This window comes from Rhinoraja longicauda, chromosome 28 (genome assembly GCF_053455715.1).
Source record: "Rhinoraja longicauda isolate Sanriku21f chromosome 28, sRhiLon1.1, whole genome shotgun sequence".
Taxonomy (NCBI): domain Eukaryota; kingdom Metazoa; phylum Chordata; class Chondrichthyes; order Rajiformes; family Arhynchobatidae; genus Rhinoraja; species Rhinoraja longicauda.
The window spans coordinates 4,803,983-4,821,614 of NC_135980.1; the positions used below are offsets into that span (position 1 = coordinate 4,803,983).

Here is a 17,632-nt window from a genome sequence, read left to right on the forward strand (position 1 = left end):
GCTCTATCTAGCTCTCTCTTGAATGCATTCAGAGAATTGGCCTCCACTGCCTTCTGAGGCAGAGAATTCCCCAGATTCACAACTCTCTGACTGAAAAAGTTTTTCCTTATCTCCGTTCTAAATGGCCTACCCCTTATTCTTAAACTGTGGCCCCTTGTTCTGGACTCCCCCAACATTGGGAACATGTTTCCTGCCTCTAGCGTGTCCAACCCCTTAATAATCGTATACGTTTCGATAAGATCCCCTCTCATCCTTCTAAATTCCAGTATATTTCTCTCACCGCCAGAGACCTGGGTTCAATCCCGACCTCGGGTGCTGTCTGTGTGGAGTTTGCATGTTCCCCCGGTGACCATGAAGGTTTCCTCTGGGTGCTCCTGCTTCCTCACACATCCCAAAGACGTGCGGGTTTGCAGGTTGATTGGCCTCTGTAACTTGCCCCTAGAGTGCAGGGAGTGGATGAGAGAGTGGGATGACATAGAACTAATGTGAACGGGTGTCTGAAGAACGGCGTGGGCTGGATGGGCCGAAGGGCCTGTTTCCATGCTGTACCGCTAAACTAAAACTAAGCTAAGTTGCAAGCCCAGGAGAAAATAAAAATGAAACATGTTGATTGTTCAGTAAACCCCCAGTAATTGTCAAGCTTGGAATCATAATGTCGTACACCACGGAAACTGGCCCTTCGGCCTATCTTACTCACACTGACCAGGCTGCCCCATCTACGCTAGTCCCACCAGCCCGCATTTGGCCCATATCCGTCTAAACCTTTCCTATCCATGTCCAAATGTCTTTGAAATGTTATTATAGTACCTGCCTCAACTACTTCCTTTGGCAGCTCGTTCCATATACCCACTGTCCTCGGGTTCCTTGTAAATCTTTCCCCTCACATTAAACCTATGTCTTCTTGTTCTTGATTCCCCTGCATTGTGTAAAAGACTCTGCATTCACCCAATCTATTCCCCTCGTGATTTTATGTGCATCTATTCCCCTCGTGATTTTATGTGCATCTATTCCCCTCGTGATTTTATGTGCCTGTCCAAACTCTCCTCAGGCCTTCAAATCCTGGCAACATAATCGTAAATCATCTCTCCATTCCTTCCAGCTTGCCGTCCTTCCTAGAAGCAGGGTGTTCAAAACTGAACACAATACTCCAAATGTGGCCATGCCAATGCCTTGTACAACTGCAACATAACATTCCAACTTCTATATTCAATGAAGATCGACACAAATAGCTGCAATAACTCAGCAGGTCGGGCAGCACCAAGGGCCAAGTGAAATATGAGTTGCTCTTCCTCCAATTTGTGTTTGGCTTCACTCTGACAGTGCTGGAATAGCACCTCATATTTCGTTTTGGGCAGCTTACATCCCATCCCACCCCACCCACCACCCCCCACAGTCAGTCTGAAGAAGGGTCCCGACCCAAAACATCACTTATCCATGTTCTCCAGAGATGCTGCCTGACCCGCTGAGTCACTCCAGCACAATGTGTCATTTTTTTAATAAACTGGAATCTGCAGTTCCTTGTTTCGACAACAGAATTCTGACCAATTTTGTAAAGAGTGTAGAGAAGAAAAGGGGGTTTAGATGAACTCAAGTTAAAGGTTTATGGAACAGAAGCAGGAACAGGTCACAAGATAAGATCCTGTCTGCTCCTCTCTCTTCATAGATAGACACAAAATGCTGGAGTAACTCAGCGGGTCAGGCAGCATCTCAGCAGAAAAGGAATAGGTGATGTTTCAGGGGAGACCCTTCCTCAGGGCCCCCTGACTCTCAGTCTGAAGAAGGGTCTCGATCCGAAACGTCACCTATTTCCTTTTCTCCAGCAATGCTGCCTGTCCCGCTGAGTTGCTCCAGCTGTTTGTGTTTATCTTCGATTTAAACCAGCATCTGCAGTTCCGTACTCCGCCTCTCTCTCTCGTTCTGCTTTTTTTGGTTTGATCCCCATTACCCCAGTTTCCGAATGTGCCCAGAAAATGTACTCATTTCAGTCTCCGCAATCGAAGGTTCAAAATATGTTTTCAAAAATTCTCCTCATCTTCGACCTTAACGGACAACTTTTAAAGTTGATGTCCTGCCCCTGGTTTTCCATGTTGCAACCTGCAGAAGCAGATTTTCAGCGTCTAACTTGTCAACCTCTGTCAGAGTCTCATACACCTTAATGCAATCAGGTCTCTCTCCCTCTTCTAAATGCCCGCGAGTGTGGGTTAATCTCACTCAACCTTGCCACCTAGATAATCCCTTCTTTCCAGGAATTAATCTAGTGAATCTGATTTCAAGTTCAGTGTCTGGTTCAATTAGACATTGAGACCAAAACCCGACACACAACCACCAGTGTTGTCCCTCCAAAACCAGAGGGCACTTAGAACATAGAACAGTACAACACAGGAACAGGCCCTTCGGCCCACCATGTCTGTGCTGAACATGATGACACGCTAAACTGATCACATCTGCCTGCACACGGTCCGTATCCCTCCATTCCCTGCACGTTCATGTGCCCATCGAAAACACAACTATTGTATCTGTCTCCATCACGACCCCCAGCAGCATGTTCTCGACACTCACCACCATTTTGTGTAAATAAAACTTGCACATCTCAAGCTGGAAAGGGTACAGAGGAGATTTAGACAATAGACGATAGACAACAGGTGCAGGAGTGGGCCATTCGGCCCTTCGAGTCAGCACCGCCATTCAACGTGATCATGGCTGATCATTCTCAATCAGTACCCCGTTCCTTCCTTCTCCCCATGCCCCCTGACTCCGCTATCCTTAAGAGCTCTATCTAGCTCTCTCTTGAATGCATTCAGAGAATTGGCCTCCACTGCCCTTCTGAGGCAGAGAATTCCACAGATTCACAACTCTCTGACTGAAAAGGTTTTTCCTTATCTCCATTCTAAATGGCCCACCCCTTATTCTTAAACTGTGGCCCCTGGTTCTGGACTCCCCCAACATTGGGAACATGTTTCCTGCCTCTAACGTGTCCAACCCCTTAATTATCTTATACGTTTCGATAAGATCCCCTCTCATCCTTCTAAATTCCAGTGTATACAAGCCTAGTCACTCCAGTCTCAACATATGACAATCCCGCCATTCCGGGAATTAACCTAGTAAACCTACGCTGCACGCCCTCAATAGCAAGAATATCCTTCCTCAGATTTGGAGACCACAACTGCACACACTACTCCAGGTGCAGTCTCACTATGGCCCTGTACTCTATATAGGAGCAGAAGGACCTCTTTGCTCCTATACTCAACTCCTATATGAGGATGTTGCCAGGACTAGAAGGTCTAAGCTATAGGCAGAGGTTGAGTAAGCTGGGACTCTATTCCTTGGAGCGCAGGAGGATGAGGGGTGATCTTATCATGAGAGGAATAGATCGGATAGCTGCCCAAAGTCTCTTGCCCAGGGTATGTTAATCGAGGACCAGAGGAAATAGGTTTAAGATGAAGGGGAAAAGATTTAATAGGAATCTGAGGGGTAACTTTGTCACACAAAGGGTGGTGGATGTATGGAACATGCTGCCAGAGGAGGTAGTTGAGGCAGGGACCAGCGCAACATTTAAGAAGCAGTTAAATAGGTACATGGATAGGACAGGTTTGGAGGAATATGGACCAAATGCTGGCAGGTGGGACTAGTGTAGCTGGGACATGTTAGCCGGTGTGGGCAAGTTGGGCCGAAGGGCCTGTTTCCACGCCCTATGACTCTATGACCCTATCTTCTTTAAACTCTGCCCCTCTCACCTTAAAGCTATACCCTCTAGTCTTTGACATCTCCACCCTGAGAAAAAGGTTCCCAAAACGACAAATAGCTATCGAGCAGCAAAATAATTCTCAAATTGCTGGAGTAACTCAGTGGGTGAGGCAGGGTGGTGGTTGAGACAGATATAATAATGGTATTAAAGATGCTTTTGTACGGGCACACAGGTATGCAGGGAGTGGAGGGATGTGGGTCATGGTGCAGGCAGATAAGAGTTGGTCTTGGCATCATGTTCGGCACAGACATTGTGGGCCGAAGGGCCTGTTCTCGTGCTGTACTGTTCTATGTTCTGTGAGAGACGAGAAATCAGAGCTGCAATTCTCTGGTCTAACACCTTTGGCAGATTTTTATAGAAAGCAGCGTTGTTGCACAGGGGCAGCAAATGGCGACACGATATCACAGTCCTGACAAGTTTATGTTTCTTCCCTGACAGATGCGAATGAACCGGGTCCAAGAGATTGAAAAGGAGATTCTTCAGTCGCAACAGAAAGTGCGTGAGGAGACCGAGACCGAGACCGAGGTCAGGTTCATAGACTTTGCTACAGTTAATGAAGACTGTTAGAATGTAATAACGGAACTAAAATATACTCCTAAACAGCAAGGCAGTAATTTGCTTGAAATCTTCTTTGACATGAGGCATAAAGCTTAAGGGGGATTATGTTCCAGTGGGTGAATCTGGAGCCTGGATTATTCACTGTCTTTGATCTTTGAGTGCATTGTGCGCTATGTATTTTAATGGTAAAAGTATTCTCCCTGTATGTTTAATGCCACATGTTCAATTTATTTGTTCGATGATGAAAATTGCATCTAAAAAAATCCAAAAGATCAATATCATGAAATATATTCTGAAGATAGTACATTTTTGTCCTGTGACTAGTCGATACATTATATATTACTGAAGATAGACACAAAAAGCTGGAGTATCTCAGCGGGACAGGCAGCATCTCTGGAGAGAAGGAATGGGTGACGTTTTGGGTCGAGACCCTTCTTCAGACCATTCTCTCCAGAGATGCTGCCTGTCCCGCTGCTGAGTTCCTCCAGCTTTTTGTGTCTATCTTTGGTTTAAACCAGCATCTGCAGTTCCTTCCTACACATTATATATAAGATGCCTCAAAAGTAAAGAAAATATTTGAGGGGGAAAAAATACACAGCAAAGAAAGTTGAGACACAAGAGGCTGCAGATGCTGATTGCGAAACATGGAAAGTTGGCTGGGAGAATTCAGAGGGACTTTCAATCAATGATCGCAAATCAAAAGAGATCATGACACGGCACCAGGAAAGTAATTTCAGGAAAAATATCAGGGAGGTTGAATTTCAGGATAAATATGAAATGGGAATGACATGTGGAGAGCGGGCGAGGAGAGCTATCTAGGGCGGCACGGTGGCGCAGCGGTAGAGTTGCTGCCTTACAGCAAATGCAGCGCCGGAGACTCAGGTTCGATCCTGACTACGGGTGCTGCCTGTACGGAGTTTGTACGTTCTCCCCGTGACCTGCGTGGGTTTTCTCCGAGATCTTCGGTTTCCTCCCACACTCCAAAGACGTACAGGTTTGTAGGTTAATTGGCTGGGCAAATGTAAAAATTGTCCCTGGTGGGTGTAGGATAGTGTTAGTGTGCGGGGATCGCTGGGCGGCGCGGACCCGGTGGGCCGAAGGGCCTGTTTCTGCGCTGTATCTCTAAATCTAAAATCTAAATCTAAATCTAAAAATTCCCAGTGCAAAATTGCCTGGAAGTGTACATTTAACTCCATAAGCCATAGAACATAGAACAGTATCACACAGGAACAGGCCCTTTGGCCCACAATGTCTGTGCCTCGGTACATGTGACAATAAACTAAACTAAACTAAATTATCTGTGCTCCCCAAGCACTGTTAGCTTGAGGAAAAACAGCAAGAATTGGGCAGCAACTCTATGGTCACCATTTTGGTACACTAGTTAACAGAACTTGTCTTTGTAGTGGGAGAGGCTGTGTCTTTCGGTCAGATTATGTTTGTGCACGAATCATGACAATAGTGATCATTTTATCGGGATGCATCACAGCTTGGTTTGGGAACAGCTCCATCCAAGACCGCAAAGAATTGCAGGGGATTGTGGGCGCAGCCCAGACCATCACACAAACCCACCTCCCTTCCATTAACTCCATCTACGCTTCACGCTGCCGCGGCAAGGCCACCAGCATAATCAAGGGCCAGTCTCTTCCTCTTCTCTCCTCTCCCATCAGGCAAGAGGTACACAAATGTGAAACGCACACAATGCACTCTTCCAGATTCATAGACGGTTTCTTCCCAGCTGTTGTCAGGCAACTGAACCATCCTTTCACCAACTACAGATTGGTCCTGACCTCCCATCTACCTGATTGGAGACCGTTGGACTATCTTGAATCTGATTTTACTGGACTTTATCTAGCACTAAACATTATCCCCTTTATCATGTATCTATACACAGAGGACGGCTCGATTGTAATCCTGCATAGTCTTTCTGCTGACTGGTTAGCACACAACAAAAAGCTTTTCAGTGTCCCTCTACACGTGACAATAAACGAAACGAACTAACATTAAATTTGATGTCACATCGTACGAATTTGCAACTTCTTTGGTTTACGATGCTGGACGGAATTGCTTTAGTAATTTAAATTGCTAATGATTGCAACAATTTAAGTGTTTGCTCCAGTGAGTTAATGGTCGAGCTGTTACTTTGCAAGGAAAGTAGAATGAATTTGTGCTGATAGAAATGAATCTCCCTGAAGCAATGGTTTGAATTGTTCCACTTGTTGATGTACTTGCACCCGCCATGGGTTCTGCATCCATGCATTGACTTCTCCCACAACCCAACCACAAAGAAATGAATGCACATCAACACCCAGAATATGAGCAATAAGACACAATAATAACAAATATGAAAGACAATGTCCGATTACAACCAGAACCATCCCTGGATTAGGGGGTATGAGCTACAAGAAGGTGTTGGACAGACTGGAATTGTTAAAGGTTGAGGTACGGAAATATATACAATTTAGTCTAGTTTAGAGATACAGCACGGAAAAAGGCCCTTCGGCCCACCGAGTCCACGCCAACCAGTGATCCCTGCACACTAACAATATCCCACACACACTCAATAGACATTAGACAATAGGTGCAGGAGTAGGCCATTCGGCCCTTCGAGCCATTCACCGCCATTCAATTGGATCATGGCTGATCATCCACAATCAGTACCCCGTTCCTGCCTTCTCCCCATACCCCCTGACTCCACTATCATTCAGAGCTCTATCTAGCTCTCTCTTGAAAGCATCCAGAGAATTGGCCTCCACTGCCTTCTGAGGCAGAGAATTCCACAGATTTACAACTCCCTGAGTGAAAAGGTTTTTCCTCGTCTCCGTTCTAAATGGCCTCCCCTTATTCGGGACAATTTACATTTATACCAAGCTAATTAACCTACAAACCTGTGCGTCTTTGGAGTGTGGGAGGAAACCGAAGATCTCGGGGGAAACCCACAGGGTCACGGGGAGAACATACAAACTCCGTACAGACAGCACCCATAATCGGGATCGAACCTGGGTCTCTGGCGTTGAAAGCGCTGTAAGGCAGCAACTCTACCTCTGCAGCAACTCACTGCGCCAACCTCTGTGAGGCGTAGATAGGGAACCTTTTCCGATAAACAGATATGTCAAAGACTGGGCGGCATAGCTTTGAGGTGAGATGGGGAAAAGTTTAAAGGAGATGTGTGGGGCATGTTTTTTTACACAGAAGCTGGTGAGTACCTGGAACTTGCTGCGGGGGGTGGTGGTGGAGGCAGATACGATAGTGGCATTTATAAGGCCTCTTGGATGGGCAGATGGATATGCAGGGAATTGGGGGATATGGATTATGTGCAGGCAGGTAAGAGTTGGTCTTGGCATCATGCTCGACACAGACATTGGTGTGATACTGTCTATGTTCTACAAACACAATTTGCTACCCAGAGTGTTTCTGGTGTTAAATTGCCTCAAATTCTTTGTTACAATGAAATTAGTTATAGTCATAAGGAATAGGAGTAGAATTAGACCATTCGGCCCATCAAGTCTATTCCGCCATTCCATCATGGCTGATCTATCTCTCCCTCCAAGCCCCATTCTTCTGCCTTCTCACCATAACCTCTGACACCCATACTAATCAAGAATTTTATCTCTGACTTAAAAATATCCACTGACTTGGCCTCCACAGCCTTCTGTGGCAAAGAATTCCACAGATTCACCACCCTCTGACTAAAGAAATTTCTCCTCATCTCCTTCCTAAAAGAACGTCCTTTAATTCTGAGGTTACGACCTCTAGTCCTAGACTCTCCCACTAGTGGAAACATCCTCTCCACATCCACTCTATCCAAGCCTTTCATTAGTCTGTATGTTTCAATGAGGTCTCTCCTCATTCTTCTAAACTCTAGTGAGTACAGGCCCAGTGTCGCCAAACGCTCATCATAGGTCGACCTACTCATTGCTGGGATCATTCCAGTCCATTCTAGTTGGGGGTGGGGGTGGGGATAGGGGAAGAGGGTGGGTGGTTGTGGGGGAGGGGGTGGTAGGGTGAGGGGGAGGGGAAGGTCTGCAATTGTGCACAACAGACCTGCAAGGGTTAAGTATAATTTGAACACTATTAGAAAATAAAATGGGCATTTAAAGGAAAGTTCTATGATGAACAAAGCATTGATTCCCATAGAGTATATATGCCGTTACAGGTAGGTAAAACCATTGGGGTGGCTTCCATTACAACATTTCGCTGACATCAATCTTCTTTCATTGAATAATCTGAACATTGTGGGAAATTTGTGCCTGGGTTAACATAGAAACATAGAAAATAGGTGCAGGAGGAGGCCATTTGGCCCTTCGAGCCAGCACCGCCATTCATTGCGATCATGGCTGATCATCCACAATCATTAACCGGTGCCTGCCTTCTCCACATATCCCTTGATTCCATTAGCTCCTCGGGCTCTATCTAATCTCGGTTCCTTCCGGGATGGTATAGTCTGAGCATCTCGACATGGTTTGGGAACAGCTCTGCCCAAGAACGTAAGAAATTGCGGAGAGATGTGGATGTAGCCCAGTCCATCACACAGACCAGGGTCCCCACCATTGACTCCGTGTGCACTTCATACTGCCTTGGGACAACATAATCAAGGACCTTTCCCACCACCATCATTCCTTCTTCTCCCAGCTCCCATTAGGCAGAAGATACAAAAGCTTCAAACACATGTACCTCCTGACTCAGAAACAGCTTCTACCCCTCTATTATCAGACTTCTGAAGGGCACTTCCATAAGCTGGGGTACAGTCCCAAATCTCCAACCTATGCTCATTGTAGACATTGGACTTTTTCTCTGGAGCTGCTATGCTACAAGGCTGAGAAACTATATTCTACACTCTGGCATCTTTCTCTTTGCTATATCTGTTGTATTTGTATTTGGCTTGATTGTATTCATGTGTAGTATTATCTGATTTGATTGGATATCACACCAACAAAAGCTTTTCACTGTATCTCGGTACATGTGACAATAATAATCCTAAAGCTAAATCTATGTACGAGGAACTGGAGCTTCAGCACTGGTTCTTACATACTTTTTAGTCCTTTGCAAAGGGAATCAGTCATGCTGATCTACTGGGAGTCCACCATCGATGTCCCTGAGGGGCAATATTTAGCTGACAGCATCCCCTCACCCAGAATGGCTCCAGATACTACAAGGGTTTTAGGGAACACACAAATAACATTTATATGGGCAGCACGGTGGAGCAGCGGTAGAATTGATGCCTTTAGATTTAGAGATACAGCGCAGAAACAGGCCCTTCGGCCCACCGGGTCCGCGCCTCCCAGCGTTCCCCGCACATTAACACGATCCTACTAGGGACAATTTTACATTTGCCCAGCCAATTAACCTACAAACCTGTACGTCTTTGGAATGTGGGAGGAAACCGAAGATCTCGGAGAAAACCCACGCAGGTCACGGGGAGAACGTACAAACTCCGTACAGACGGCGCCCGTAGTCAGGATCGAACCTGAGTCGACGGCGCTGCATTCGCTGTAAGGCAGCAACTCTACCACTGTGCCACCGTGCCGCCTTAGAGCGCCACAGACCCAAGTTTGATCCTAACTACGGGTGTTGTCTGCACAGAGTTTGTACATGACCGTGTGGGTTTTCTCCGGGTGCTCCGGTTTCCACCCACAATCCAAAGACGTACAGGTTTGTATATTAATTGGCTTCATGCCCATCTGCAGACCCGCCCCTGGTGAAAACTAAAGGGAGCAACACATTTATGTCTGGGCCTGCGTGTCACTACAGGCTGTAGATCATAGTCATCCCAGGGTAACTGGAGGTGGAGGGGGAAGTGGGAAAGGAACTCTCAGCCCCCATCTTGGTAATCGTACACATAGAGTCATAGAGTGTGGAAGCAGGCCCTTCGGCCCAACTTGCCCATGCCAGCCAACATCTCTCATCTACACTAGTTCCACCTGCCCGCATTCGGCCCATATCCCTCTAAACCTGTTCTATCCATGTACCTGTCTTAAGTGTTTCTTGAATGTTGCGATAGTACCAGCCTCAACTACCTCCTCCGGCAGCTCGTTCCATACACCCACCACCATTTGTGTAAAAAAGTTACCCCTCAGGTTCCTATTAAACCTTTCCCCCCTCACCTTAAACCTCCGGATCTCATGAGGGAAGTAAGTTCCCAACCATTATCATAGAAACATAGAAACTTCGAAAATAATTGCAGGAGTAGGCCATTCGGCCCTTCATGGCTGATCATCCTTCCATCCATTTTTTTGATCTCCCGGTGGCCGAGCACTTCAACTCCCCCTCCCATTCCCAGTCTGACCTTTTTGTCATGGGCCTCCTCCAGTGCCATAGTGAGGCCCACCGGAAATTGGAGGAACAGCACCTCATATTTCGCCTGGGCAGCTTGCAGCCCAGTGGTATGAACATCGACTTCTCCAACTTTAGATAGTTCCTCTGTCCCTCTCTTCCCCTCCCCCTTCCCAGATCTCCCTCTATCTTCCTGTCTCCACCTATATCCTTCCTTTGTCCCGCCCCCCTGACATCAGTCTGAAGAAGGGTCTCGACCCGAAACGTCACCCATTCCTTCTCTTCCGAGATGCTGCCTGACCTGCTGAGTTACTCCAGCATTTTGTGAATAAATACCTTCGATTTGTACCAGCATCTGCAGTTATTTTCTTATCCTTCCATAAAGCTCTCTTTCAGGTCAAAGGCACATCGTCATTTCTGACGGTATGAAACGTTAACTCTGTTTCTCTTCCCGCAGATGCAACCTGACTGGCTGCCTATATTGCGCAGTTTTTGTGTTTTTATATAAGATAAATGAAGGTTTAGAGGGAAATGGGCCAAATGCAGGCAAATGATAGTGGTATATACGATAATGCCAGGCACGATGGTGGTGTATGAGGGGCTTCTAGATTGGCACATGGAAATGCAAGGAAGAGAGGGATATGAATCACGTACAGGCAATTGAGATTAGTGTACCTTGGCATCATGTTCAGCACATTGTGGGCTGAAGGACCTGTTCATAAGTTCATGTGTTTGGAGCAGAATTAGGCCATTCGGCCCATCATGCCTACTCCGCCATTCAATCATGGCTGACCTATCTCTCCTTCCTAACCCCATTATCAAGAATCTATGTATTAAAAATATCCATGGACAGCCTCCACACCCGTCTGTGGCTGCACTGTTCAATGTTCTACGTTCTAGATGGGACTACCTTGGATGACGTATCCTGGTCGGCACGGATGAGTAGGGCCGAAGGGCTGTGTGAATCTACGACTCTGTGACTCAATTTCAGAATCTGTCGTTTTAAAATTATTTTCAGCCTTATCTGTTCAAATAGTCTATTTTCTCTTGAAGTTAAAACTAACCATGGGGAATGGTCACTCAATCGTGTAATGGATGGTTGCAATCTTCTCTGAACTAAAACCTAAGCTACAGGGCAGCACAGACGCACAAACAACTACAGTGCCCTGCATAATGTTTGGGACAAAGACCCATCATTTATTTATTTGCCGCTGTACTCCACAATTTGAGACTTGTAATAGAAAAAAAATCACATGTGGTTAAAGTGCACATTGTCAGATTTTATTAAAGGGTATTTTTATACATTTTGGTTTCACCATGTAGAAATTACAGCTGTGTTTATACATAGTATCCCCCATTTCAGGGCACCATAATGTTTGGGACACATGGTTTCACTGGCATTTGTAATTGCTCAGGTGTGTTTAAACGCCTCCTTAATGCAGGTATAAGAGAGCTCTCAGCACCTAGTCTTTCTTCCAGTCTTTCCATCACCTTTGGAAACGTTTATTGCTGTTTATCAACATGAGGACCAAAGTTATGCCAATGAAAGTCAAAGAAGCCATTATGAGACTGAGAAACACGAATAAAACTGTTAGAGACATCAGCCAAACCTTATGCTTACCAAAATCAACTGTGTGGAACATCATTAAGAAGAAAGAGAGCACTGGTGAGCTTACTAATCGCAAAGGGGCTGGCAGGCCAAGGAAGACACATCCTATCTGCTCAAGTTCAAACAAATGCCTCAAAACTCATTGGCCGGCAGTTCATTCTACAGCACGACAATGATCCCAAATATACTGCTAAAGCAACAAAGGAGTTTTTCAAAGCTAAAAAATGGTCAATTCTTGAGTGGCCAAGTCAATCACTCGATCTGAGCCCAATTGAGCATGCCTTATATATGCTGAAGAGAAAACTGAAGGGGACTAGCTCCCAAAACATAAGCTAAAGATGGCTGCAATACAGGTCTGGCAGAGCATCATCAGAGAAGACACCCAGCAACTGGTGATGTCCATGAATCGCAGACTTCAAGCAGTCATTGCATGCAAAGGATATGCAACAAAATACTAAACATGACTACTTTCATTTACATGACATTGCTGTGTCCCAAACATTATGGTGCCCTGAAATGGGGGGACTATGTATAAACACTGCTGTAATTTCTACATGGTGAAACCAAAATGTATAAAAATGGCCTTTATTAAAATCTAACAATGTGCACTTTAACCATGTGATTTTTTTCTATTACAAATCTCAAATTGTGGAGTACAGAGGCAAATAAATAAATGATGGGTCTTTGTCCCAAACATTATGGGGGGCACTGTAGTATTGCTGCTGCCTCACATCTCCAGCGACCCAGGTTCAATCCAGATCTCTGGTGTTGTCCGTGTGGAGTTTGCATGTGATTTCTAGCACTGCCTGGATTCCTCCCAGGTGCTCCGGTTTTCTCCCACATCCCAAGGACATGACGGTCGGTTGGTTAATTAACCACTATAAATAGCCTCGAGCGCATCAGTACGGTAGAAATGATGGGATTGTGAGGAGAGTATAGTAGAGACAAGAAGTGGGCAACGGGATTGCTCTGTGAGCTAGCATAGACTCAATGGGCCAAATGGCCTCTCCAATATCACGAGGAAATAAGGAATAGAACCCAGCCCGGGGGCTTATTCCAAAACAAATGATGAGAAACATTTTGAGACGATTCATTTATTATTGACAGATTCTTGATTAGTACGGGTGTCGGGGGTTATGGGGAGAAGGCAGGAGAATGGGGTTGAGAGGGAAAGATAGATCAGCCATGGTTGAGCCATCAGCAGAGTAGACCTGATGGGCCGAATGGCCTAATTCTGCTCCAATATCTTATAAACGTATTAATAATGAAGGAACATTGTGTCCTGTGACGGTGCAGCTGGTAGAGCTGCTGCCTCACAGCGCCAGGGATCCAAGTTGCTTTCTAACCTCGGGTGCTGTCTGTGCGGAGTTTGCATGGGTGTCTGCCGGGTGCTCCGGTTTCCTCCCACATTACAAAGACGTTAGTGTTAGGGGGTTGATTGGCCTCTGTAAAGTACCGTGAGTGTGCAGAGAGTGGATGAGAAATTGGGATAGCATAGAAATATTGTGAGCGGGTGATCGATGGTCGGCGTGGACTCAGTAGGCCGAAGGGCCCGTTTCCATGCTGCATCTTTGAATCAATCAATCAATTCCCTGCATGGGGGCACATGAAACTGCAGATGGAGCCACACAGCATGGAAACAGGCTCCACCTACCCTTGATCATCGTTGCTTTTTCCATATCTTTCATTCATTTGTCCTATTTACCTTCTATATCTCTCGTTTCTTAATAATCTTATCGAAGCGTATAAGATTATTAAGGGGTTGGACACGTTAGAGGCAGGAAACATGTTCCCAATGTTGGGGGAGTCCAGAACCAGGGGCCACAGTTTAAGAATAAGGGGTTAGGCCATTTAGAACAGAGATGAGGAAAAACCTCTTCAGTCAGAGAGTTGTGAATCTGTGGAATTCTCTGCCTCAGAAGGCAGTGGAGGCCAATTCTCTGGATGCTTTCAAGAGAGAGTTAGATAGAGCTCTGAAGGATAGCGGAGTCTGGGGGTACGGGGAGAAGGCAGGAACGGGGTACTGATTGAGAATGATCAGCCATGATCACATTGAATGGTGGTGCTGGCTCGAAGGGCCGAATGGCCAACTCCTGCACCTATTGTCTATTGTCTATTGTTTCCCTTTCCCCTGACTCTCAGTCCGAAGAAGGATCTCGACCCGAGACGTCACCCATTCCCTTTTTTTCAGAGATGCTGTCTGACCCGCTGAGTTACTCCAGCTTTTTGTGTCCATCTTTGGTTTCAACCAGCATCTGCAGCTCCTTCCTACACGTTTTACCTGCGGAATTCCAGTGCTCTTACTGAATCCGATCCTCTCCTTTTGTCAAGATTCGCTTCCCTTTCCTGCATTGGGTGGAATGAATGGCTCCATCCCACAATGTACATTTCACACAGCACTCAACATGGGACAAAGCAAGATTCAAACTGAATTTGGGTGTAATCCTGCAAAGGGAAAAGAAACACGTGATTCCATAACAGCAAAGGATTGTGTGTGTGTGTGTGTGTGTGTGTGTTGAAGGGAATACCATTTGGAAATGTGCAACCAAGAAATAGATTTATAATAAAAAATCGTCAGGATCAAAATGCCCCTTTAAGACCCCTTTCACAGACTCTGATTTTTTTTACACACACGGTGTTGCTAGGATGCTGGTTGTGAAGAGATTAACTGCTTGGTTTGTGATTGGGTGCTGGAGATGACATAAGGGAGGCAGCAAGAAGGCAGTGACTGGTGCTCTCTCTCTCTCTCTCTCTCTCTCTCTCTCTCTCTCTCTCTCTCTCTCTCCTTCCTTCCTTCCTTCCTTCCTCAGCTCTTGTCTATCGTGTTCTCAGATTAGCCGGGGTACAGGAGCTGGTGATTTCAGTGCAAATCGCTGCCCTGTCCTCTCGTGCGTGGGGTTTCATTTGACCCCCTCCCCCCTGCCCCTCTCTGGATGCACAGGCAGATGTCGACTGCTTCAGAGGGAGCAGCACTGTGTTCCATCATTTGTAAGCTGGATAACCGTGCGCTTTAGCTGCTCTGCCTGGAGCCCGTGTCTTGGTCAGGGAGATGCTCGGCTTTGAAGGCTGAAGGGATCGGGAGACAGGGTCTCGTGGTGATGAAAACTGGGATTGGGGATGTCGGAATCTATCGCTCACACCCATGACGGGAGTCAGGTAGGAGTTTTGAATTGTACAGCTCTCTAGGATAGACCATGCATGCATTAGAAGACGCATACTAATCAGCATCGGGATAGCTGGGGCAGTGAGCTGTTCCACTGGCTGGAGAACATCTGTGATTTTTCTCTTACATTTTCTTTGTGAAGCTCATCAACGTTTTCAACAGTCTCCGTTAATGTATTCCCCTTGTCGATGTGCATCCCTGAAGAAATAAATGCACCATCGCAATGTTACTCCTTGTCAGCAATTATTATTCAGCTTGCAACCTTTGCCAAAATTGGATGATTTCAGCATGACCCTCGGGCAAAGATATCCGCTTAATGTTGTTTTCCGTTGGTGAAATGGATCTTGTCAAATGCAAAGGGTTATTTCAATGATGGATGACGAGGAAACATGTGTCTGTCCATGTTAATATTTAAGTATTGTGCAGCAATCACAATTCATCGCTATCCCCATTTAAAGCACACAGACATACACACACACACACACATACACACACACACACACATACACTCACACACACACACATATATATATATGTGTGTGTGTGTTTGTGAATATATATGTGTGTGTATATGTGTATGTGTATATGTGTGTGTGTGTATATGTGTGTGTGTATGTGTATATATGTGCGTGTGTATATATATGTGTGTGTATGTATGTGTGTATATATACAGGTATGTGTGTGTGTGTACATGTGTGTGTATATATGTGTATGTGTGTGTATATATATGTGTGTGTGTGTGTAAATCAATCAATTCCCTTGCCATTAAAAAACATCAAATGGTTGCTTTTGCTACATTAAAACATTTAAAATGCTGGATTCAGATTTGTCACAGGATAATTCTGTCTGTTTTCTGAGTCTTCTGCTTTCGGTGCTTTCAGTCTCAACCTATTGTCTCATAAATCTCAAGACCACGGCACGCTGTCAGCCTCTGCACATTACCACCATCTTGAATGTGTTTTACAATGTACACTGCTTACCACAGTTTATCATTCATGATAACAAGAAATCTAATGAATTTCTTAGCAGTGATCTGTGAAAATGTTGATTCAGATCTGATTTAAATCCAGCCTTTTAAATTGACAGGGTGAAGTGTAATTGGATTGGGAATCCATCCTGTGAATGCAGGAATAGATATGGAGTCTTTTACCCAGAGTAGAGGGAATCAAGAACCAGAGGACATAGGTTTGATGTGAGGGGGGGAAATTTTTCATAGGAATCTGAGGGCCATCTGTCTCACTCAGAGAGGGTGGTGAGTGTTTGGAAGGAGCTGCCAGAGGAGGTCGTTGAGGCAGGTACTATAACACCATTTAAAAGACTCTTGGACAGGCACATGGATAAGAATGGTTCACAGATATGGGCCAAACATGGGCAAATGAGATTAGTTCAATTGGGGGAACCTTTGTCGGTATGGATGAGTTGGGCCGAAGGGCATGTTTCCATAAAAAAAGGTGCTGGAGGAACCCAGCAGCTGTGGTAGGACCTCTGTGGAACATTGAGAGGTGACGAGATGAGACCAGAACCTTCTTCAGACTGGCCTGTTTCTGTGCTCTATGACTCTATGTCTCTAAGACTTCAACTGTTCTATTCATAAAATGCCTTTTTAAAGGCCTATTTTTTTTTTTAACTGACTCTTTTGAGAATAGACCAGGTTTTATTTCTCTCTTTGGCCATTATTAAAGCTATTTTCCTTCTGAGATTGACATTGGCCTTGTGCTGCCTTGAGGATGGGCAGGTCTAGCTCTGGCCAGAAGCCACACATAGGTCTGGTCCAACATGGACCACTATGCTTTAGCAACATAAGCATTGCCCATTAGCAAGTTCCTCTTGGCACCTCCCCAGAACATGGAGCAGAGGCCAAAAGCTCACCCAATGGAGAACTGGTCTCTCTTTTCCAGTCCAGGTATTGCCTCTTTTCTTTCTCTGTAAAGGCTTAGTTTAGTTTTGAGTTTAGCGTTGAGATACAGCGTGGAAGCAGGCCCTTTGGCCCGCCGGGTCCTTTACGGGGATGCTGCCAGAACTCGAGGGTCTGAGCTATAGGGAGAGGTTGACTAGGCTGGGACTCTACTCCTTGGAGCGCAGGGGGATGAGGGGTGATCTTATAGAGGTGTATAAAATCATGAGAAGAATAGATGCACAGGGTCTCTTGCCCAGACTAGGGGAATTGAGGACCAGAGGACATAGGTTCAAGGTGAAGGGGAAAAGATTTAATAGGAACCTGAGGGGTAACTTTTTCACACAAAGAGTGGTGGGTGTATGGAACAAGCTGCCAGAGGAGGTAGTTGAG

The 17,632-nt window shown here is 45.7% G+C and overlaps 1 protein-coding gene across 2 annotated transcripts in view; it reads left to right on the top strand.

Annotated features, from left to right (window-relative positions):
- Nucleotides 1-17,632, top strand: part of apc2 (APC regulator of WNT signaling pathway 2) — a 200,303-nt gene that overhangs the window by 136,116 nt on the left and 46,555 nt on the right. Inside the window, exon 7 of one of the 2 annotated variants that reach the window (XM_078423873.1) lies at nt 4,184-4,270. In XM_078423873.1, the coding sequence (XP_078279999.1) occupies nt 4,184-4,270 (87 nt within the window). Of the gene's footprint in view, nt 1-4,183; nt 4,271-14,958; nt 15,339-17,632 lie in introns of those variants that run through there. The other variant, XM_078423874.1, reaches the window with a different exon arrangement.